This window comes from Engystomops pustulosus, chromosome 3, assembly GCF_040894005.1.
Source record: "Engystomops pustulosus chromosome 3, aEngPut4.maternal, whole genome shotgun sequence".
Lineage (NCBI taxonomy): Eukaryota > Metazoa > Chordata > Amphibia > Anura > Leptodactylidae > Engystomops > Engystomops pustulosus.
Window position 1 is genome coordinate 16,897,918 of NC_092413.1, and position 26,220 is coordinate 16,924,137.

The 26,220-nt window shown below is 40.1% G+C and overlaps 1 protein-coding gene across 6 annotated transcripts in view; it reads right to left on the reverse strand.

Annotated features, from left to right (window-relative positions):
* Positions 1-13,426: 13,426 nt before the first annotated feature.
* Positions 13,427-26,220, reverse strand: part of PROX1 (prospero homeobox 1) — a 75,135-nt gene continuing 62,341 nt past the window's right edge. For 5 of the 6 annotated variants that reach the window (XM_072140139.1, XM_072140141.1, XM_072140140.1 and 2 more), the window contains one exon: positions 13,427-16,734. In XM_072140139.1, coding sequence (XP_071996240.1) covers positions 16,546-16,734 — 189 coding nt within the window. In that variant the 3' untranslated portion in view covers positions 13,427-16,545. The remainder of the gene's footprint in view (positions 16,735-26,220) is intronic. The other variant, XM_072140143.1, reaches the window with a different exon arrangement.

Below are 26,220 nucleotides of genomic sequence, written 5' to 3' on the forward strand. Positions count from 1 at the left end.
TCCCAACAAGTAAATATGCTGATGTATAAATGCCGGTATTACATATCTGCTCCGCTCCTTTTGATATGGTTCTCGGGCATAAAGAGACAGTAACGCGATGATGTCACTTTGATCTGCCAAACCGTGATCAATACAAATAAAGTTGGTTGTCTATTGGATGTTGACCCTATTTTATGTGAACATGAATGAAGCCTTCAAAGAATAGAAACATCAATGGCTTTAATAACAAACACACATTTTAACGGACATCAAATAACTCGCGAGAATAAAGGCGACTCAAACTAGTGCTGAACTCAGAAACCGGGAGAGAGAGAGAAAAAAAAACGAGAGGGAAAAAAACGAGAGAGAAAAAAAAACAACAAAGAATTAAAATGAAAAAAAAAAAAATTGTAATCTAAGCTCTGCTGGAAAATGTAAAAGTTATCGCCGTACAAAGAACCTCTGGAACGGCCTCCCTTCCAAAATTTCTATTGCGCTCTCTCTGCTGTTACTTGTGCATGGCAGTGGCAGCATCTTTGTATTATACGAACAGTCTGCTTCATAATCAAATACCATCTGTCGCTACATCTGAACTTGTTTTCAACATCTGTGCGTTCTGGTCTTAACAAAGCTTTAAAAACCAATTCAAAAACTTTCACAGATCACTGACTAAATATGTACGTTTACCATTTTTCATGTTAGCTTCAAAATATTCCTTCGGTAGGAACATATCGCCCAACCACCCGAGTACGACCAACGCCAAACGACCCCCCCCCCTCCGTTCCTCTTCTTGACTGGGGACTCCGAAAGATATGTGTGCACTAGTTGCTTTAATAAAGCTTATTTCCTAATGGCCTTAGGCAGCCAAGTGTGAAAGAGGGACACTTGCTTCCGACACCAAAAGGACCAATCACACTATTTTCTTCGGTGCCAACAGAGTCCCTATTCGCCAATGAGGATGCTGAAAGTTGATAAGCAACCCTACCCCAATTACTCAAAATGACACAATGGATAAAAAAAAACTACAACCAAGGGGAGAATCATCTCTACAGCTTGTCCGCTGCTTAAGTGTGTTTGAGCAAATGGTGAAGTAAAATTATAAAAAGCCCCTCCCTCCCTCGGGAGAGAACTGGCGTCGTAGTCACGTTGAACTGGCTTCGGTGCGTCTTTTGTTAAAAAAAAAAAAAACTTGTAACCAGCCTACCGGCAGATGTTGTTGACTGGTTCTACTTATGCGTAGACGTCGGAATAAAGAACGATAAAAAAAAAAATTTAAATTAAAAAACGAGAGAACAACATTTTTTTTTAATTTAGTCAAGGCAGTTGGGCTAAAACGATCGCTTTTTTCGCTAAAAACCATTAAACCGGCCTGCCTAATGAAGTAGACGACTGGAACACTGGATGCTGATGAGATGTCGACGGTTCCAAGTTTACAGGACGGCGGGTGAAGGCAAGCATGGCATCGAAACCCTCCCTCCGTAGTTGTATAATGGATCCAGGATGGCAGAGAGAGGGGAAAGTCATATTCTACAAATACTTCTCCGTACAGGAGCCCAGGCGCCTGGAATTCATTCTCCCTCTCTCCAATCTCGATTTTGGAATGCAAATTTTTCAGTTGCCTATGTTTTTGAAATGTAGTTTTTTGCACCGAAAAAAGCCTCATACTGATAACAAATGTCTCCCGTAAGGGTTACAACGTTCAAGGCGTGAACAGGGGGGGGGGGGGGGGGCGTAATCGCTAATTGAATCTACTGATAGATTCTAGTACAAACATTGTTCTATTTATACGATTGCTCAAGGTACGGCGGCTCTTAAAGGTGCACAGCCTATCATTTCCCCTTCCTTAAGGTCACTGCCTAGCAGAGGGAAAATCACCTAGAGGTCAATGTAATAATACCCTTCGGGTTACTTAATGGATGACTTGTTAGAGGCGCCGCCCTACGGGAGAATAATTACTTTTTTTTTTGCTATACAAGGGACAGAAATGCAAAAATAATTTCTTTCTAATAACAGATTAAAACCCGACTGTGGAAAATGTCAATAAGTGCCATTAATAAGTAAGGAAGGAAAGATCAAGGGAAAAAAGGCAAAGGCAAACGACTTTATGTGGACTGGAATGTAATACCGGATAAATGCATTACAGAATAAGATTTGCTTAGAATTTTAAAAAATGTCCAACTTTATTATATAACTTCAGACCAACAGGTAGGTACACTTTGGATATTAGAAAGAGGACACCAATAACCCTTACCCTACTTCTTTCATCTTGGCCCTATACCCAATGGCGGATCCTCATACAGGCGGCATGGGCGGGCGCCCGGGGCCTTTGGCTTGAGCACATACCCTATATGAAGACCCGCCATCTCATGTGCACATGTCATTAAACGGGAGCATCTGCTGTGGACATTTCATTAAAGGGGGCATCTGCTGTGGACATTTCTGTAAAGGGGGCATCTGCTGTGGACATTTCTGTAAAGGGGGCATCTGCTGTGGACATTTCTGTAGAGGGGGCATCTGCTGTGGACATTTCTGTAAAGGGGGCATCTGCTGTGGACATTTCATTAAAGGGGGCATCTGCTGTGGACATTTCTGTAAAGGGGGCATCTGCTGTGGACATTTCTGTAAAGGGGGCATCTGCTGTGGACATTTCTGTAAAGGGGGCATCTGCTGTGGACATTTCTGTAAAGGGGGCATCTGCCATAGACATTTAATTGTAGACATTACATTAAACGGGGTATCTGATGTGTACATTACATTAAAGGGGGCACTGCTGTGGACATTACATTATAGGGGGGCACTGCTGTGGACATTTCATTAATGAGGTGTGGCTGCAGCTAGCATTTAATTAGAGTAGCGTCTGCATTATCCTCCCTAGGGCATATTCTCCGGTCAATAACTTTTCCCACTTTTTGGGCTGTTTTTTTTTGTGGTGAAATTAGGAGCCTTGGCTTATACATGAGTATTTACAGTATTAGGAAGGGTTCAGTTGCAGAGAGCTCAGAGGCCCACATCTCCTATATAGTTATTCCATGGGGAGTGAGGGGGGCCTAGGCTTCATATAGGGATGGAGGGGGTGCGTATAATCCATGGGAGAGGGGGAGTGGATATAATTAATCCATGGGGGCTGCAGGTAATCCATTGGGGTAGGCCCTAATATAATCAATGGGGGCAGGGCTGTATATAATTATTCCATGGGGGTCAAGGGGGCTGTATATAATGAATCCATGTTGCTACGTGAGTTTACTGCAAAAGGGGTCCACTGAGCCTCTGTCGCCCAAGGGCCTACTGAAACCTGGAGCCGGCTCTACCAACAGGGTCACTTGGATCAATGCTGCAACCATAATCACCTGTGCAATAAAAAGCCAGAATTAGTTTCTTGTCAAACCTGTCAATAAAGAGAAAAAAAAATTATATTGTCAGAACCTGCTGAATGCTGCAGTGTTCTGATGGCTGTGGAAAGCTGGGTGGTTTAATCTTGTCTCTGTGCTGGGAGTTTGTGTGAGGAGTAGTTTCAGTGATGGACGGCCGAAGCAATCAGTGGCCGTGGGGACGGTCAGAAACTCCACAAATACCTGCTTCTCACCACACTCAGCTGCTGGTTATATTACTATGCTGCTACTTGTGTTAGTTCATTCTCTATTGTGCTATTGCTTTGTAATCTGACCCTTTTTATGTTCTTGACTATTCTTTGCCTCACAATTCAGTACCTCGCTGTCTTTTTGGATTTGAACTGGTTATACTGACTAGGCTTGTGTCTGCCTGACTCTCTGTTTTCTTTGTCATCTGTTCTGAGCACATACATAGGGAATGTCGATGATTTGTCACCCGTAAGTTAGTACAGGGCCTGGCAAGTATAAAGAAAAACGCATTTGCTAGCATATGGTAGGTATTGAGCCTACACTATCTTTCCTTAGTCAAGAGTGGGCAGAGGTTATGGGTTAGTTGAGGGATTGCAGCTATTTCGTGACATATATTGTACAAGTAAAAAAACTAAAAAACAATATAATTTTGGTGTAATTTTTTTGGTTCTGATTACAGAATAAAGGGTTCAGCAGGTCCTGTGGCCTGCAACACTTCCGTGCTGGTTGGAACACACAGGCATCGCAACACTAATCGGGAGACAGAGCCGGGTAAGTAATCATTGTTGTCAGGATTCAGGGGTGGTGGACCCATTGTACCACCGCAGACAATGGCGTAATCTGTCACCTGGGAGCGGAGTCTAAGTGGTACCCGGTTTTCACCAGAGCCCATTGCAAAGCAGGATGGACTTGTTGCGGCGGGGTGCCACCAGGTTGCTCCACAGGGTCCACTTTGTCCGCTGGCAACCAATGCGAGGTACAGAGTCGTGGCCCAGAATCGTGGTCGGGGACCAGCAGGAGGTCGAGACAGGCAGCACAGGTTCAAGGTCAGAGGCAGAGCAGAAGGTCAGTGCAGGCAGCAGAGAAGCGAGGAACATAACGCAGCTTTCTCAATGGCATGGAAGCACAAAGATCCAGCGGGGCATGAGGGAAGAGGCTGGCTATTTTTTAGATTGCCAGTTGGTCAACACCAATTAGTGGCGTGCTGGCCCTTTAAATCTCAAGAAGCCGGCTCGGGGGCCCTAGGAGGCGGGGGCACGTGACGGTCTCTCGGGAGACATCACTGACAGGTAAGTGAGCTTGCCGCAAAGCTGAGGATGCATCTGCCACCCGAGAGGAGGGTCGTAGGAGCACCTGTGTCAATTGTGCTTTGTGTTACCTCTGCCTCCGAGAGGTTTTTTCGAGGTTCTGCCAAGAACATATTATTTATACCGGAAGAATTAATACTGTAAAACCAGTCATAAATAATCTTTTATTTCCCATTATACTTCAGTATGAACCTTGAAATGGTGGATTTAGAAAGAAAAATATGGTTTTTGGAATGCGGAGATAAAAAATTAAACTGAGCTCTGGCTCCTTAAGACCCAAACTAGGCTGCGCCCTTAAGTGGTTAATGCTTTGGTAAAGGAATAAAGACCTTTTAATCCTACAAGTTGCTATGGTTATAAAGTGGCTGTTTTCTAAGGCTGGATGCATCTCAAATGTGTTCTTATTCATTGGATAGAAATATTACCTGAGAGAATGTGAAAATGGACATTTAAATGGAGCTGAATTACTTGGGGTCATTCCGACAATAGGTTTTTATGGCCTACTTAGTCATGGCTCCCTTGCCCATCAAATATTTTCGTAAATACTATTTCATATCCCTTTCAAGCATTAGGTTTTGTTTTTTTTCCCCATAAAACATGGTAAAGTATTAACTATTCTTTGTGCCTAGCTGAGAGCTTAGTGTTAGGCAAGAGAGGGGGCACCAGATAGGGGTCAAACACGGTCATTGCAGATTGTGTGGATGCAGTTACTTGACATTGCGCCATGTAGGAAATAATTAAAAGGGATTTCCAGACATATAAAATCCTATATATAAGTCATCAGTAGTTGATTGGTGGGAGTGTGACTACCAACACCCCCTCCAATCACCTCTGTGCAGTGGTGCCCTCTTACTGCTACACTAGGGATGGAGCTGTCTTCTTCCTGTTTCACCTCTATTGAAGCACCTGAGAGACCGCTACATGGAGGTCATTGAGGATGGCGGCTGTCGCACCTCAACTATCATTCCATGGATTGGTCAACTGATCGATTATGATCGGTTGGAGTGGGACACCTGGCATCATGTAGTGGTCCCCTTCGACCACTACACTAGAGATTGAGTTGTCTTCTTCGTGCACCACGCCTATTGTATTGACTGGACGAAACCACTGCATGGAAGTGATTATTGGGGTTGCCGGCAGTTGCATCTCAATCATCATTCTATGGATTAGTCAACTGATCGATTATGATCGGTTGGAGTGGGACACCTGGCATCATGTAGTGGTCCCCTTCGACCACTACACTAGAGATTGAGTTGTCTTCTTCCTGCACCACGCCTATTGTATCGACTGGACAAAACCACTGCATGGAAGTGATCATCGGGGTTGCCGGCAGTTGCATCTCAATCATCATTCTATGGGTAGGCCATAAGTAGTTGGTTGGACCGTGACAGTTCACATCTTCTCTGATCACCTCAAATTTATTGTTTACATAATTATAACAAAGTCATTAGTACTGCAGGATAAAGCAGACAATATCATGCTGTTCTAAATATTTTAGTCCACTTGCCATATCCACGTTTCCATTATTAAGTATTTTAACCAATATGAATTGTCTCGACAACTACTAGTTGTAACTGACACATTAGACCTTCTGTCTGTTTATGGCTCCACACACCACGCTGCCACCAACTGGGGTGGACCTTCTCCAGTCATAGTTCTGATTTGCACCAATTGACTGTCCAAATCGAAAATAACGGATAGGACCTGTCCACAGTTGGCAAGTGCAGAATTGCATACTAGTGATGGGTCTTTCCGTGAGCCGTTTAATTCTGATTATTCTAAAGAAGGGAGGACCAGGCAGAGGGACGGTACAGGTGACCTTTACTTTGGACTTTCCTCCTGACCTGTCCCTCTGTTGATTTCTTACATGATCATCCTACGCTAGCTATCTCCAGGCAGTCAGCTGATTAAACCCCGTCCCTTTACGGCTGACTCCACCTCCTGAACAGAGACTCCCTATAATATCTAATAGCAATTCAGGGGCCAAAAGAGACGGCTCTTTTTAGTGAGCGGAGCCTATTGAGCCAGCTCAATAAAAAGAGCCGGACTTCCCATCACTACCACTTACTGTGTGGATCTCCCAGACTCGTAGAACAGTACTTTTTGGTGACTATAATTACAGTCAGTACAGGGGGTACATCTCTGTTTGAGGAGACATCCTTTGCAGGTGTCACAGTCTGAGGCCCTTTGACCTATATATATATATATTGCAAGCTTGTTTGATTTGACTAATGGGTGAGAATGAATGGGGTTTTAGATTCTGGAATACCAATAAACCGAGCAATGGAATCCGGTATGACTGGTTGGAAAGCGCTTGAGTCAACCACTCATAATTCAATTGCCATTTGATGTAATAGAATACGCGAAGAGGCTCAGACATAGTCATGCTTCATGCTCTCCATTTAAGTTTTAGTAAAGACTAATTACTTCTACTGGCTCTTGCCCATGGCCATGGATTCCACAAGTTGGTCCAGTTTGCTGTGCCACAGTATTGAGTTTTCTGGCACATGGGTTATTTCCTGTGAGTCTACGAAGACTACAGTATTCTGGTGTAGACAATTAGATACAACTCAGTCTGTTTTTAGCTGGTCTCTTCTACTAGGCCTATTATGGCCTAGTCCTGTGGCACAGTTATAGTTATGTCCAGTTATGGCCCACTTACTATGGCCCAGTTATAGTAAGAAGAACAAAACCCATGCAGGGTACTACATGAGTGCTACAAAAAGTAGTACCATAGAGGAAGACTGCACACAGCAAAGGCAGAGTTGTGACTAAACCAATCTGAAGGTGATACATACAAGGCATTGAGGGCTTGTAGTAAACTGCCATCAGATGTGAATCCATTAGACCCTCCCACTTCCTCTACTGTTAGTCCCTGCATAGTAAAAAGGAAATAGCTTAGTATCTGTAAAAAAAGAGGTACAGTGACCCAATAATGTTCATTGTTAATCCTTCCCATGAACATTACCAACATTTAGGGAGATTTTAGGAGGAAAGGTGGTTCACCTACTCTTACTCATAGGTGATGTGTGGTATTGCTGTTTTGTCCCATTTACCTACTGATTGAAAGTGAACTACTATACCAGAGGTGGCGAACCTATGGCACGGGTGCCAGAGGTGGTACTCGGAGCACTCTCTGTGGGCACCCAGGCCATCACACCAGCAGAGTTTCCAGCCAGGACTAAAAACCTCGTCCTGCAGTCCCTGGCCACCCAGGATGTGCTGTGATCAGTGCAATTTTAAAGCTACACATCCTTAGCAGTCTGGGTCTGCAGGAGGAGCAAGGAAGTGCAGACAAGGCTGCGTTATTATTGGAGCGCCTGCTATGGGCCCCACAGTTCTTTCAGTTCAGGGGACCCTGTAGGGAAGCTACAATGATAATCTGAATTTCTCCTCTTTCTTTCAACTGTATTGGCGTCCTCAAGCTGTGACAAAAACAGGTAGCGACATGTTACCGCTTAAAATGCTACGTTGGCACTTTGCATTTAAATAAGTGGGGTTTGGTTGAAGTTTGGGCACTCAGTCTCTGAAAGGTTCGCCATCACTGTACTATACCATATACATTTCGCTAGTGTAACTCGTTACTCAGTTGCCGATTCCTCAATCGGTCTCGGAATACAAAGAAGAAAAACAACATTTTTCCATATTGTTATATTTGTTTTTCTTCTGTTACAGATGAGAGTCATGTGGCTGCCATGTTTTCATCAATGTCTTTATAGCAGCGAGTGAACAGCGTCTCCTTCAATAGGCCACCTGTACGGTCCATTAATCCCGGCCTGTCCCCGTCCATTACAGACACACAAAAAAAAGTACATAAAACCAGAAATAAATCTAAAGAACGGCGATGAGCTTGTAATTTATATTTTATTTTGCACAAGCTTGCATATATACTGCACATACATTCAGTTCAGAGAAGATGGAAGGCACACAAGGCAATTGAACTACTGAATTTTTTTTTTTAAAGTGGTACAAAGCGAAAAGGTTAAAGTCTGGAGAGTATACAAAAAAAGCTTAAAACACACTCAATAAAATACCCTGCCCCCTCCCACCCGCATCATCACCACCATCATATCACATCCTCGTCTGCATCTCATTTCAATAATTTCATAGCTGCCAAGTACGAAACTTGGAAATCAATTGTCTACCACAACATATTTTTTTTTAATTATTTTTTTTAATTTTTTTTTACTTTTTTTTTTTGTATATCTTCCTTGAAATGGAATGGGCATTTTTTATTTCGTCATAGCGTCATCGGAAAATATCATTACAGTACATCCTTGGCAATACAAAAAATGTACACCCTTCATCAAAATAAATTAGGATAAATTAAACCAATAAATTATGCAAAGTTTTCAGAACATTTGAACAAAAAAAAAAAATTCCACAAAATTGCCTCTAACTAGTAAAGAGCGAAAACGAAAAAAAAAAAATCGTTCATTTTTTTTTAAACCTTCTTAAATTTATATGATCTTCGTTACAAAAAAGAGCATAATAATGCTATATACAACATATTGCTAAATAATATAAAGGCAGTGTTTCATCACAATTTTATCATTATTTACACACACAAAGACTCAGATTTTTTTTTTTTTCCATGTAATAACCTTTCACACGTCCGAGTCGTTCCGGTCATTTCGTAAATTTTTTTGTTTTTCAATATCAAAACAGCAAGAGCAAGCGATTGATATCAAGAATCGGTGTAAAATACACAGTACTTATAAACAATTAATAGAATTTTTTTTTTTAAGTTTTGGCTGAAATATAAGGGACTAGTGAAATGACCTTAAAGCCCCTCCCCCCCCCAAAATAAATCCTCATTAGTATAACAATTAAGGGTTAAATTCAAAAAGTTCTAATTTTTACACCCCCTATACAGTCAAAGTTTATATTCCTAAGATATCATATAAAAGAGATTGTGCTAAGTGCAATAAAACCAATTTATTCACATAATGCAGTTTTATTTATATTTTTCCAAGGGGGGGGGGGGGAAATCCTACATCATCTCGAAGTTAAATACACAGAAATAAAAAAGAGCAATAGATACACCATGAATTTTATATACTGTCATGTAATATATTATACAATTAGCAAAAAAAAAAAAAAAAGTTTTTTTCTCTTTTACTGGACTTTTTTCAGAAATAATAATGTCATCTGAGGTTTTTTCCATTTTTTTTTTGCTTTTTCTTTTAAACTCATTTTTATTTTACAACGCTGCTGGTGAAAATCGATTTTTTTTTTGTTATTTATTTTTTCAGAATTTTTCTAGAAACAAATGACTACTTTCTGAAACCTTTCTGATATATACACCGTGCTTTAGGCATACTGAAAGATAGTGCTGCTTTTAAAATGTAAACTTTTTTTTTTTTTTACATTTCTTACCTTTTTTTCTATAGAAATTGAATGTTGAATTTTTAATTTTTTCTAATTATTCAAATATATACAAGGTCTTAAAATCTATAAAAGCCCCCCTCCCCCCTCGCTACGCTATAGAGTATGCGCACCCACAAGGTAAAACAGTAAAATATTCCACAAAACAGAATCAGAGGCACCAATTTTGGGAGGGTTATAATTTATGAGACTGGAAAATATCAGGAATTTTAGATTCACAGAGCAGAAGGGGGGAAAGGGTTAAGACTAGAATCATAAAATATACATTTATAGACCTTCTCATTAGAGTGTCTTACACTTTTGAAGGTCCTGTGCACTATACTAACAGTCCACTGATTTCAATGGAGACCTGTAATGCTTCATTTTACCAGTGGGGGCACTGCAGGGAATTGAAACACTCACTACCAGGTTTCTGTCACCAACACAACCTATAGGTATCAAACAAAGATTGTCAAAAAATACCCAGGACATAAAACTTATTTTGAAAAGGATCCAAAAAAACGCTTGAGAAATTCATACTTCTCCGATCCCCCCACTCATGTTCCAAAATTACGCTCAGTCGATCACCGCCTGAGGCAGATGAGTGCTGTGACCAATGAGAAGATGAAAGTTTAGTGTTTTTCCTGTTCTGTGTCTTGAGAGGGACCAGAAAGTAGAGAAGAAAGAAATGGTCAACTGGTAGGAATTAGTATAAGAACCACGGGGGATCGGTAAGAAGTTAGATTTTTAATTTTTTTTTTTTTTAAGCATTTTGAAATCAGTTTACCACTAGATTCTAGAATATTTTCATAATTACAGATCTAATTTCGGAATAGATTTACTTTTGGCGAGATCTGGGATTCAACAAAAGCAGATGTGACTTAGAAGCCCTTGAAGGACCAATGAGGCTTCTGCAACACGATGGAACGTGGTAGCTCTAACGTCCTACTATGGGCAAGGCGTATAGATCAACAATTATTGGAATTGCAGTTATAATGAACTCAACACAAAACACACAAGCCCGTAGTAGCCATTTGAAGCGTCCATCGAGAAAGTCACATGACCCGGACTCTCCTGTTGTATTTCGAGAGTCCTCCGTTGCCCATAAGGGTCATATAAGCAAAAAAAAAATTAAGTACAGAGGAACAAAGATGAATCTCATTGCAAGTTGTGAAAACTATAACTTTTTAGAGCTAAAAGTCACAAAAAAATTCTAAATTTGTCAATAAATGGGCAAAAAATAATTACCATACAATTTTTTTCCTAAAATTGTTTTCGTCCAAAATTCAACTACCCCTCCCATCCCCTTTATACAACACATAAAATATGCATAGGTAATAAACAGACGTAAGATATAGAACTTATTGCAGCCGTGGACACGTTTAGCAGGTTATGAAAATTACAAAAACTCCAGTGATTGTGGGGACTGTTAGTCCCTGAATGCCCCGCCCCCTAGTTGTGGGATTGGAACCTCCTCCAAATGACGGGAAGGGCTCTATCTCCACTAAGCCAATGGTATTCAAGTCGCGACTCTAGTTGTAAAACTAGAACTTCCACCATGCCGGATGTCAGGACTTGCTGGGGGCTGTAGCTTTGCCCCCGGCTCGGGGACCACTGTTAAGCTGTGCAAGGCACAAGATTAGTTGCAGTAGGAAGGGACACGGGTGTTCAGTAAAATCTATATTTGCTGGTGAGTTCAAGTTTTATAGGCACATCACTATATTATCACTCATGAAGGAATATATACTGTAATGAACAATGCAAGGACTGGAATCATCCGCCATGACCTTGAGAATCGTGTTTTATCTCTCGTGTTTAACCCTTGTGCCCGGAGTCTTAATATCTCATATCCATTCAGCGCCTGATAAGTACACACACAGGCAAAACAGCCATAATTCAGTCGTAAATCACCTTAGTTACTGAAAGACCTAAATTATCTGAATAGAGATTTATGACACATCAGCCTTCAAATATTCATCTATTCTTAGGCAGCGAGATGAGCGCCAATAGAGAATCTTCACAAGAGAAGGATTCGCTGTAAAGGGAATGTGTGTAACCGGGAAAAAAGGGAATCACGTGCTAAAAACAAGTTGTAACTTTTTTTGTAACATTTTTGGAAAAAAAATTTTTCCTATTTGAAAATCTAGAAATCCTGCATCTTACAAATAGTCTTAGACACTTTTTTTTTTAGTCTCATCCCTTTTTTCCATAAGATTTTAATGATAGTTAATACTATTCTGTATGTAGATAACACAGGATCATCTATTTCCAATAGGCTTGCAACTTCCCTCTCCCTGCACAACGACCTCTGCAAAGGTCACAGAGCAAGGTCGTAGATCCTTCACAGAAGTCATCCCTTTATCATAAGATTATAATGATAGCGAATACCTATACGGTTTATAGATAACACAGGATCCTCCATTTCCAATAGGTTAGATTCACTACTTGTCTACTCACCCACCCTGCACAATGAGCTCTGCAGAGGCCCCATAGATCCTTCACAGAAGTCATCCCTTTATCATAAGAGTATAATGATAGCGGATACCTATACTGTTTATAGATAACACAGGATCCTCCATTTCAAATAGGTTAGATTCACTATTTTATCTACTCACCCTCCCTGCACAATGAGCTCTGCAAAGGCCCCATAGATCCTTCACAGAAGTCATCCCTTTATCATAAGAGTATAATGATAGCGAATACCTATACTGTTTATAGATAACACAGAATCATCCATTTCCAATAGGTTAGATTCGCGGCTTGTCTACTCACCCCCCCTGCACAATGAGCTCTGCAAAGGCCCCATAGATCCTTCACAGAAGTCAATCTGTAGACATCATGTTTCCATAACCCATGTGGTTGCTGTAAAGCAAACCTCTGAATGCTGTTAATGGCAGCTTAGACAAGACGGCCACTCCCATAGTCAGGTACAGAAAATAGAATGAAATAATCAACCACTAAAAGATAAAAAAAATTCTGAAAAAAAGATTGAGATGATGTATTCCCTTTAAAGATCAAAATAGTAAATCAGAAACCTATGTTTTGGATATAAATCTATCCTAGTGGAGCTTAAGGGAAGCCCAAAAAGTCTGTATAGCCTATAACCGGTACAGTAATGTCTTATAAAATATTCTGCATTAGGGTGACTTAGGTATCTGGCTGTCTAGCCATAAGTTGGGGAACCCAACCCAAAAAAATGGTGCTCATCGTGTTTCTATTGACTTATAAGTAGACCCCATTACTTTGAGGTTTAGCACCTACACTCATCTACCTTTATATCACCAGGTAGAGTAATAATCAGGAGACGGGATGTACCGACCCAGAGCTATGCAAACAAAACTTGTCTAAAAATGCCACAGATAGGCGCAATGGCTGCCTGTGCTGTAGTGTTTTGTGCCAATAATGACAAGGCGTTGTACAATTGTCCTCCCGGATCTGAAGTCAGCTGAATTTTTTTTGTTATGGTTTTTTTTTTTTTGTGCTGACAATAATTACTTTGATGCATTTCAATCTCTCAGCAGATTTTGCTGTGAATGAAGTGAAATTGCAGATATCAGGTTCGCCATGTAATCAAACGGATATATTTTCACGCCTCAAAGTCAAAACGGGAAAACTGAAAAGATTCTGGTAAGTAAGCGGCTATTTTTTGGGTTGGGCCAATCGTTTATTAATTTAGTCCCTGAGGGGACAATAAACTGTCGCTTCCCCAGTCTGCAAACAGACAACAAGATACAAATTGCTAACAACAATAATGTTAAAGTGCTCAAATTCCGGAATCTCACAATTTACCGATATTCTATCCTATAAAACGTTTAAAAACGTTACAACCTGTATCAACATTTCTCAATTTTGTGACTAATTTTTGCCCAGTAACGTTTGTCGATAGATGGCCTTCCCTCCATAAAGCCCCTACACTTGGCTTGACCAATGAGGTTGTATGTTCTGAATGGGGAAAGGGCATCAGGTATCAAATTCAACAACCTAACATAGTAGAGAATCGGGAGACCATCTCCAAAATTGCTGCATTCAGCCAACATTAGAACCTAAGTTCTATGGGAAGCTTAAGGAAGATACTACAGGGAAGGTCTGTGCTGATTTGAGTCAGTCTTATAATACAGGCTCCAGATTTCCATCATCGAAATCTGCAAAAAGATGAAAAATTTTAGTTGCATCCCTGAATCCAGACGGAAGGGTCCAAAAAGTTCCATATGAGACTAGTACTATACATTATATTTACTCATTGGGGGTCCATGGCAAGATTTTCCATTGTGCCTTAGGAGATTTTTTATTCTAAAACCAAATTTGGACAAATGAAAGGGATGTTTTTTGTTTTTTTTTTTACATTACATGTACTTTTTTTATTACAATTATTGTCCAACCAATATAATATTTAGAAATGTACAATATAAAAAAAGGAATATATCAAGTGCCATGGTGTGTGGATTCGATAACACAGTCTTTGTGATCTGCAGTGGGAGACTTGAGTGCAGGCCTTGCAGAATAGGTTAATTATTACACCAAAGTCCAAAGTGTTTAAGGACGTGACCTAATAAGTGCCGAAAACAGGGGCCCCTGGAGGACAGTCTTGTGCAAGGACATCTTCTACAGTCCCAAGCAGATAAGCAGCTTGACACATACTGACTAAACCAATAGAGGTTCATGTAATCCTTCGGTTTTTGCTTTCTGTCCAAAAAACTTTCCTGGGACAGAAATTTTGTCTGACGATATATTACATTTCCATTTCCAAAATATTGAACAGTGAGATGATCCGTCAGAACGGTGTCCTGTCATCTAAGCTAAAATATCAAATTAAAAGATCTAAATGGAAGTTTTACCCCTGCTCTACTTACAAAACCCTCCGTAGACTATATTAAGACTTAAAGGGGTTACCTGATGTATTTTGTAATGCGGGGTGACTGCCTATTGGATTACAGATCCAGAATAAGCAGTCTCAAAAAAAAAATTCTTATATAATGATTTTTTCCTAACACAAAAAATCTGTGCAACCCCTTTAAAGTCATCATTGCACCAGTCATGTGAAATAACCGAGTCGCGGTACAGCTACCTACCTCACAAAATTAACCCTACACTCAATAACACTCAAAGACAGTCACTGCAAATGAGGTCAGTCATCCCGTCCCTTAGGCTTACTAAAAATTACTAAACCTATTAAAGAATGTGCAGCTTTTTGCTTTTTTATTCCTAAAAAGAAAATCAGGTAAAATACTTATGACTTATTTTTATGAAAAATTTGTTTTTAAGCCCCCGAAATCCTACACGGGGGATAGCAGCATCATCTTTGAAGTTTCCAGTGATGACCACAATTTTTTTTTCACATAGTTCACAGTGCTATGACTTTCCACGGGCCCTGAAAGGGTTTCGGGTTGGTTTTTGTGCAGTAGTCATTAACATGCCCGACCCTTACATGAGATGAGGGTGATGCAAAAAGACACGGCTGTACAGGCACTAAATATTCAGAGAGAGATGATTAGGTATAGGAGACGGGGCCCAAAACAATCGGTGCCCCTCTAATAGGCCTGTGCAGAGCCCAAGCCTTGTGTAGATTTACATCACCCATAAGAACCACGTCAACCCAAGCAGGACCCCTCTCCGCACCAGCATTCTCCATCCACTGTGTAGCTATAACTTCCAATATCACAACTATTCAACCCGTGAACTGAAGAATGAGTCCCGCATTGTGCTGAGATGAGGACAATTGTGCCACAAGGTGAATTCCCTGCCAACAGGTGGTAGGCCCTTTAAACTATACAAGACAAAGGCACCCACCTTCCAGTAGACAAGATGGCAGCTTCCCTGCCAACGTAGTAGCTCAAGTATCAGAAGAACAGTAACCATTCTTATATGTGCCATGTTATTTCTTTGAAATCTACTCCGACATCGCATGAGTAATATTCCCTCGGGAGATGAAACGGTTAAACTTCCAGCGGGAAAGTTACTCGGCAATGTTTTAGAATTAAATTTAAAGGCATCACTTTTGTATAGTAGTTGCAGTCATGTTATATATCCAGGGCTGGCACCTCCGGAGATACAAGATGGCTACACCGACTAACGCAGAGATGACCGATACAGTTTACCGCGAACGTATACATAAATACAGTTTACTAACTAGTGGATTTTTTCATGAAATTAACAAAAAAAAAAAGCAGATTATAAATCAACAGAATGACAAAAGTAACAGTAAGTACATAGACTTCTCTTAAATGCCCTAATAAACTATTTACACGTCAGACTCGTCGTCCTTATTGTGCTCGGTAATAATTACAGGGAGCGCAATAAAACGTTTAGTCGAGAAGGATCGGTCGTAACTACTCACTTGTTATAAAGGGGAGGGGGATATAAATAAAATATGTTACAGAATTTATAAGCCTGTGTATGTCAAGTACACACGGCTGTACGGATGCAATCACACTCACACACACAAACTTGAAGAGGGGAGCAGAGGGGAGGGTAGAGGGGGGCAGGCGGCAAAAATAAAAAGTCAATTTTGTACATTCAGAACTAGAAGGGAATCATCACTCGTGAAGAAGTTCTTGTAGGCAGTTTGGGGAACGAAAGATGTCAGGGACTTCGCTGTCCAACTTGCAGATAACCTTGTATATGGCCTTCTTCCAGGAAGGATCAACGTCTTTGCCGGCTATAATGGCATTGAAAAACTCTCGTAACGTGATCTGCGCCACTTCCAGGAATCTCTCCGGAACCTGCTGATACAAGGAGACAATGGTATTAATAAAGTTTTTAGTTTCGAGCCCCCTGATTCTTCAAAGGGGATTGAGACAGTTCTTCCTAGCGAGGAGAGGGCTTACCAGGCACCTGCACATTCTAATTATGGCAGACATCTATTGTCATCTGCATTTAAAGGCGGCTATTTATAGAAGGACTTTAATGACAAATGTTCATCTTTGGAAAAAGAATAGGGAAGAAAGTTAAGCTTGTGAAGGCCGGAGATCTTTATAAGATTTCTCTTGGAGTGTGTCATGCCAAGATGGCTGCAGGAGGTCGTCTGACATGTACAAAGGACAGGATAATACAATACAGTAAGACAATATCTGACAGAGATCCATAGCCAGGAAGATTTATAGAGGAGGACTGAGACGGTCTAAACTAAATAAAAATGTCATTGTTCTTCACACCAGATTGTAGAAATGTTTTGTATAATCCATGCTAGCTAGGATGGTCCTATGTCAATAAAATGGACAAGTTGTGTCTCCCATTCCTCAGCTAAAATAAGAGGGGAGACCTAGCAGCTAGACCTAGCTCAGTTTCCCTGCAGCACCCCCCTACACATAACCCACTTAATAATTAATAAAGGCTCTATACAGATTCATATACAGCCCCAGTCAGCATAAACATCCCTCTGTATGTGTATTATAGTTATTTTTTTCATGTTAGTGCAGAAGATTTGCTCCATTCCTGACAAGCAGGGCAAGAAGCTATTTCTACTGGCTGACCAGCAACTATGGACACAGCTGTCCCTGGCTGTGGGGAGGGTGACTGAGCATGTGTGTTCATCATTGGAAAGACGTGCATATTGCTATGTACTATGAACACATAATAATAATAATAATAATAATTCTTTATTTATATAGTGCACACAGATTATGCAGCGCTGCACAGAGCTTCCCAAATCAGTCCCTGTCCCCATGGGGCTCACAATCTAATCAACCTACCAGTATGTTTTGGAGTGTGGGAGGAAACCGGGAGGACCTGGAGGAAACCCACGCAAACAAGGAGAGAACATACTCTCTGCAGATGTTGACCTGGATGGAACTTACACCCAGGACCCCGGCGCTGCAAGGCTGTAGTGCTACTACGAATGCCATGCAAGAGTAGAGAATTTGCCCCTACCCTGACAAGCAGGGCAAGAAGCGATTTCTAATGGCTTGCATGCAGCGGGAAGAAGAACCCTTGGCAGTGGGAAGTGCAACAAAGCATGTGCGTCCATCATTGGAAAGACGTGCACAGTGCTATGTATTGTGGACAAAGGGTGGCGCAGTACGATGTATGGAAATGTCAACTCTTCACTTGATCACTTGGATCATTCTAAAAATCATGTTAATAGCAAATGCTATAAAACTTCTTTGATCTATAAAATGAATGTGATATGAATCCCCGGCTGTTGGCTGGATGGGGATGTATAATATAGAATCTTTATCTAAAAGTTTGTGTCGGGGCAACCCCATCTGGCCACAGTAACACCAGGATGTGCAAATAGGTCTACAGTGTATTATGGATCCTTACTCTAAACCCTACACACATGATATATTTGTGTTTATACTGCACTGCGGGTGTCGGGCAGCAAAGTCTTTGATGTTTGGTATCATTGGCCGAGGACACAGGGTTTAGGAAGTGTATGGGCTACCAGGAGACTTCTTGTAGACGACTATTACATCTAAATATTTTACGCTCTTACAGCTAATTGGCAGTACAGGTCCGAGGGACAAGGCCTCAGACAACAAATGATAATAGAAAGCAAAACTCCCGAGTGAAGGAATACGGATTATTGCGGCCATTTAAGCTCTGGTCTGCGATTTAGCACAAAATGTATACACTTCCATTCCTCCCACAGATGCGGCAGGGCTGAGAGTGTTACTTGGCGTAGGACATCGGTATCAAATCTGCTGAGGCCTCTAGGCAAAACATGTGTGTGATGCTGTAATGTAATACAGACAGTGGTCTGATACCAGCGCCATACGGTGCCCAGATAGCAATGTTACCGTATATCGTGTCCTAGTAATACCAGAGGTTCCAAGTAGCGAAGGCCTTGGAGCAAAGGCAGTCCCAGGTCATGTCCCTGATCTTTGGAGTTTGATCCGGGTCACAGTTGGAGATATATGTTGATGTATATTGAGGTGGAGGCTTCCAATGTATATGGATTTGGTATCAAACGTTGGTCTATTTGTGCTTTCAGATTCCTGTGGACCTATAGTTTCCTAAATAGTAATAAAAGTGTACAATGACCCCATCCAAACCAAAAAGAACCTAACTCTTACCCCATAAGGCATTGGGGCCTGTGGATACTTATGATTTGTATTTAAAGGGCTGGTAAAACTAAATATGGATGGAGTTTATATGTGCCTGTATGGGAACCTACTGTGTTGACCTAATCTACAAAAAACACAGACCCTTATGGGTTAAAGTTTCGGACCTACTATAGTAGGTCTGAAAAAAAGATTTACTAAAAATCTATCCCCGTTAATATGTGACACATATATTCCAAAAACAGCTACATTGTCACCAGAGATGAATTCGTAAACTCGGTATGAATCTAAAGATTTTCAGGCACTGAATCAAATCCAAATATTTTCTGATTCGTTTTGGACGAATCTTGTATAAATCAGTTAAAATGTTGATAATTATAAATCGGTTAATATTTTTAAAAATAATTATTTTGACAATTATTAGTTAAAATCTCATTTGACTTCAACCGACGTGGTTGTCGTTAGTGTCCGTTTCTCCGTTATTATCGTTTTACAGAAAACTAAAAGATTTGAAATTTTTAAAAATCTAACGAATCGAGATAGGACTTTTATTTATGAAAAAAGGTTTTTTTTTTAGTGGACTAAAGCGGTTATACACCAATTTCCTGGTAACATCGGTACCCAAATTGAATCCTACAGAAAAACTAAAATTCTGTGAATAATTCACTCATCTATGTGACTCCATTCTATGATGACCACAACGTTTTCCGGAATAACTTTTTTCTTCGTTTTTGGACAAAAACGTTGAAGAAACGGCGTGACACTTGCAGGACGACCCATAGTGAGCAGAGGGGGGGGGGGTTTATTTTTCATGGGAGACTTTGCATCATTTCAATCATGCAGCACAAGATTCTCCTCTCTCCTCCTCCTTCTCAGTTGCTTTACCTTCAAGGCTGATTTGTTTTATTAAACTGACTGTCCCCAGCATCTGCAGTCCATAATAAAAGCCTGACATAGCAGCCTGCCTGCCTTCTGTGTCCTGCAGATACACATCATAAGTGTCAGGACATACCAAGGTTAGCGGTCACTGGAACGTGTGCACTGCCCCAGCCTTGCCAAGCGCTCTTGGCAGCTGAATGAATGTCAGAGAGAATAGACGGGGAATTACAAAGGTTAAACGGAAGACGGCCTCTCCTATTTTCTGAAGAAGCCACCGCTCGCTCTGAACACTTGTAAAATAAACGCCGGCTTGTTTGCAGTCATCTCCCTACACTCTGCCATGATCAAATGACACGGGCATTGTCTGACTGGAGTCCATGTTATCTCGTAGATCCACCACCAACTCCATGGAAAGAGGAGGCCGTGGCTGTGGACCAGGCTCCAACATGGAGAACAATTTAACCCTTAGCCACTACCAAAGTGCATCACTATGCTAAACCTCCGAATCCGACCTGATCACAGGTGATTATACCTGCTGCAACTAAAGAAAAGTACAACGTGACATCCAAGTGACGCTAGAGCGATGAGAGAGGATTATTATACATCACAGAAGTCTTCCCTCTAGTTGTGTTCACAACTTTTTGGATCCCATGTGTACAGGAATGTTACATAGGAATAATTTAGATACAGATGTAATCTGTCCAGATGTAATGTGTCCAAAATAAAGCCGATATCTTGTTTATACATATCACTTATGTGTCTATCCATCTTATATCTATTATCTATCTATCTATCTCATATCTATCTCTCATATTTATCTATCTATCACATAGCTACAATATCTATCTATCTCATACCTATCTATCTATCTCATATCTATCTATCTATCTATCTATCTATCTATCACATAGCTACAATATCTATCTAACAAATCTAATGTATGTGTCTATCCATCCTTCCATTTTGTATCCATCTTATATCTATCAAGAGTATCTGCATATCTATTTATCGTATCTATCTATTGTATCCATTTAGTTCTATCTAGATACAATATCTATCTTTGTCTATCATATTTATCTACAGTATCTATCTAATACATATCCATCCACTCATCTTACATATGTCGATCTACCCATAATCACCTATCTTTGCACCTTTAACTTACAGTACATCCATCTCATAGCTACAATATTGATCTCTATATATCTCTATATCTATCTATCTATCTCATATCTATCTATCTATCTCATATCTATCTATCTATCTATCTATCTATCTCATATCTATCTATCTCATATCTATCTATCTATCTATCTATCTAATATCTATCTCATATCTATCTATCTATCTATCTAATATCTATCTATCTATCTATCTATCTATCTATCTCATATCTATCTACCTATCTATCTCCTATCTATCTATCTCCTATCTATCTCATATCTATCTATCTATCTATCATCTATCTATCTCATATCTATCTATCTCATATCTATCTATCTCCTATCTATCTCATATCTATCTATCTCATATCTATCACATATCTATCTATCTCCTATCTATCTATCTATCTATCTATCTCATATCTATCTATCACCCTTAACCCTCTTATACAATATCTATTTATAGTGTCTTTCTATCTGATGCATATCCATCCACCCATCATTTCAACATTAACTTATAGTATCTATTCATCTCATACATACGATCTGTCTCCATCCACCCATCTCATAGCTACAGTATCCATTATCTATCTATCTATTTCTTATCTATCTATCAATGTATCAATCTCATATCTGTCCTCTCTTTCCATCTCATAGATGCAGTATCCATTATCTATCTATCTATTTCTTATCTATCTATCAATGTATCAATCTCATATCTGTCCTCTCTTTCCATCTCATAGATGCAGTATCTATCCATTGTCTATTATCTAGCTATCTATTCATGAATCCATCTCATAGCTACTGTATCAATCCATTATCTATATATCTATCCATCCATTCATTCATCCCATTGCTACTGTATCAATCCATTATCTATTAATCTATCCATCCCATAGCTACTGTATCAATCCATTATCTATATATCCATCGACCCATCTCATAGCTACAGTATCTATCATCCATCCACCCATCTCATAGCTTTGGTATCTATCCATTATCTATATATTCATTATACACCTACAATTAGACATTTTGGGTCTAGTGAGTTTTCCCAGAATATGGAGAAAGTCTTGCGTCTGAGGATAAATGTTGAGTTCTAGGTTTCTTGCCTATAAAAGGACAATACAATGCTGACAGTAAGAAGAAGACAATGTCAAGGAGAAAAGGGTATTGGTATTTTGGATACTCTTGACTGCTCAAGTTATTCTTGTCACAAATCCTTTTGTCTGCATCTGCTGACTGCTTGCCTGTAGCCAGAGCATACTTTAACTGTTTTGTCACCTCCTAACATCACATGCATCAGCTGTCGAGCTTTTGTTACGGGTATTGTAGAACTAATCCACTGAGGCTGTTCTCCTGTGCAGTAAATAAAACACAAACTGCTTCTCAGACAATTCTGCATGAATATTTCAGATGGGTTTTACAATCATGAAACGCTAAAAAAAAAATAAAAATCTAAACAAATAAAATAATAAAGCCCCTCCCCTCCCCCGCCAGACTCGATAAGTGGATAGCCTGGAGCATAGAACGTTCACTGACTTTGCCAATTCTTTTTTCCAATTCAGTATTTTATTTATTTATTTATTAATATCTATTCTATTTTTAAAAAAATAAAATAAAAAATTTAAAAACATTTTTTCTGTATACATTTTTTATTCTGATCTTTATTTATTGACTTTTTTTAAATAATTTTTTTAAGTATAATTTTTCCCCAGTGCTACGCTTTTTCCCCCCTCTGGTTTTTATTAATTTCCTTTTTTTTTTTTAGTATAATTTTTTCCCCCTCTGCTACATGTTTTTTTCCTGGATTTTATTAATTTCCTTTTTTTAATTTTTTTTATTCCTGGTGCTTCTTTTTTTTTTCTCTCTTTGATATCAGATTGTTATTAAAATTTTTATTTTGTATTTTCGAGCATGCATGTCAATATCCGGCCACTAGGGGCAGTGTTTTATTACGTCTTGTGGCTTATGTTTGCACTCTCTACTGTGTTCACACTTGCACGTTTTGCTTTACAAATAATAATTATAATAGAATTTTTTTTAGGAAACATCATTTTTGGAGAATGAATCATTACATTTCACCACTAAAGGTGCATTGCTATAAAATAAAGGCTATTTTTGCAGTCTATCAATGTGTAAGGCCCTGTTCACACACTTTGTACCTTTTATTAGCCATTTTTGCATTTTTGGTGAAAAGTTCATTTTCAGACATGAATCACAATATTTCACACATATATATATATATATATATATATATATATATATATATATATATATTTCCACACTGTTATAAAAAATCTATGGCTGTTTTTGCACTCTTTCAATGCGTTTGGCTCTGTTCACACTTGTGTTGTATTCTTCAATTAACCAGTTCTGAAAATTTCGTGATAAGTGTGAATCATTTGAAGCAGAAATGACAACATCTGGCCACTGGAGGCGCTGTTTCACTGAATAGTATTGCAAATATTTGATTTAAATGAGTCTTTGCTATGTTTTTTTTTACTGTTATATTCCAAATCTCTGATTGATGGTTTTAGTTTTTGGTGCCAAGTGTCCGGCAACCTGGATCCAGTTATTGCTCATTAAAGACCCAGTTCACAAATAAAAGTACAGTACCCGCACCACATAGACCATAGTTAGAGATGAAAATGCTGATAAAAACTTTAGGTGACTCATCAGAGCTTGTGCACCCGAATCCTGTCGTACAAGCTCTGAAATAGGCGCAGCTCCTGGCACATGGCCTGGAACTGCACTTATTTCCCCCCCTATGCCACCTCCATGCCACGGTGCGGCCAGCGGCACAGTAGTCTACTGCAGGGTGTTCCTGTTTTGCATCTGTGCACTGGCCATAATCTGTGCCAGTTTCTGGACTGGTCTGGAGGCGCAACCTTGGTCAGATTTATCTGCCTCCAGATAAATCCGGTGGGTATAGGGTGGGTGTAGATTGCATCATAAACTGGTACATCGCGCCCCAGCATATGATTAATCTCACGGTTTCTTCTTTATTTAGCAGTGGAACAATTGACATGATTCGACTTATACACAGTCAAACTCTCCTATAGTTCCCACCTATGCCTGGGCTTTCTGTTACACTCTTAAAGGGCATCTACCACCATGCTGAAGGACTGCATGCAAAAGAGCCTGAGGGGCTCCAGGCTCCCTAGGTGTTAATAGAACCCCTCGGGCTCATTTGCATACAGTCTTTCATCCTGGTGGTAAATGTCCTTTAAGGATAGTACAATGGAAACTAATTTATCTGTACACCTTTCGTTTCCCATTGAATTTCATGGACCTTTGTTACCCGTCCGCTATTAATTGAGTAAAAAAGTACAGGTGAGATCTTAGCCTAAGGTTATCATCCAAAGTATGTTTTCATTACTGGAGGCCTCTGTATAGTGCAGGGCAGTCTACTGTGTTACTCCATACAGTCATTTTATGTAATTGTTGGATACCAAGGACTCGGTGAATTGATCCATGTCGCGGGAGCTTTCCCGTTGTATACAGACATAGTGTGAAAAGAGCCTTAGCTGTCATGGCTCACACACAAATATCAATCACGTTGCACAGCAGGCGGTCAGTCCTCAGTGCATATCATCATCTGCTGAGGAAACCCAAATACAAAAAGGTTGAAAGAGTAAAAAACATAAGATCAAATGATACCTGAGGAAATGAGACAAACAGTTCGAGCGCTCTACCGAGGATTCATTCACCCTTCTGTGCACATGATTCCCTTGAGCAAACTCTGCTACCCCCGGCTGTTTGTCCTGTAAATATTGACTGAGGAGAAACCTTTCCTCCTAACAGCCCGGTACATGATGTCTTCTCCTGGACTTGGGGAGGACTGGGATGGTCTACAAAGAAGGTTAATTGCAATAATAGGCCGGCTAGAAAAATGGATTTAGTGAATTTCTTATAAATTAGATTAAAAAGTTAACACTCCGATAAGACTTGTGAAGAAACGACTTTGTACAAGAAGATTAAGGATTACTTGCTCGATACGGCGATCTGGTGGGGACATTGTTGTCTGGATGACACCTTTCTTCCTAAAGAAGACATCTACGTCCACTAGAGTGCATTGCCAACATTAGATTAGGGGTTATGGTCTTCATACTCAAAACACTTACATTCACTCGTGAAGTTACCAACAACCCCTTTAAATAAGATAACGTAAAAGTTCTGGATCGTAAGACATATAAGGATGGCGGAATCTCCTAAGAATTCCGGCTCATCTATTTAGAACTGGTCACATATGGGAAGGATATGATATTTTTTTTCCAAAAGGAAAGATAATCAGACTTTGGGTTATCAGCTATTTTTCTATACGACGACAGGAGAACTGAAACATAAAATCGTGTGCAGAAAAGTCAATGGCCTTTCCATGTGAGGCAATAGTCCTCCAGAAATAGAGGTGAGCTGTACTTCTGCAATAGCGATTGGTGTTTGTCCTGTACAAGGGGTTCCCTTCTGTTAACTCCTATAAGCCCCTAAAATGTCAATTTCTACTCTATCCCTTGGTCTTTTACAGACTCTTGAGTTAAATGGTTGTCTATCTTGGAGAACCCATTGGGGATTATTTACTAAGGGTCCGCGGATTACATTTCCATTGGACTGTTCATGGTTTTCGGGATTTGCGCCACTGTGACAGGGATTTAGAAGGGGATTGTGTCGCACGTGATTGGATTTTAGTGCAGCTGCACTGGCTTTCATGTGACAGAAATCGGGGGGCGTACCATTGGATCATCATCTGACTGATTCAGAATTTAATATTCAAATTCAAAGATGGTGAACCCCGGGGACCTGAGCGGGGAAGCGACACATGCCGGATATTGGGCGCACTATCTTAGTGAATCGCGGCACATTGCATTGGAGTCGGACGATGCACTTTTGGGGATCTCCAGTGGCCGGGTAAGTAAATCTCCCACATTGTGATTTACCCTATAAGGAGATTCTGGGTTAATAGATGGAGTCCTCATCTCTTGGTTTCAGTGGAAAGCAGTTACAAAGAGGACCTGACATGTCATATATTACATAGACAACCCAAGAATTTGAATGGACTCTCTGTAATACCTTATTTCTCCATTGGCAATGCTATAGAGAAATCCAACACTTAGCATCATGACAAGGGGTCGAAGCAGAGGGACACGGTGATAGGTTTATTGCCAGG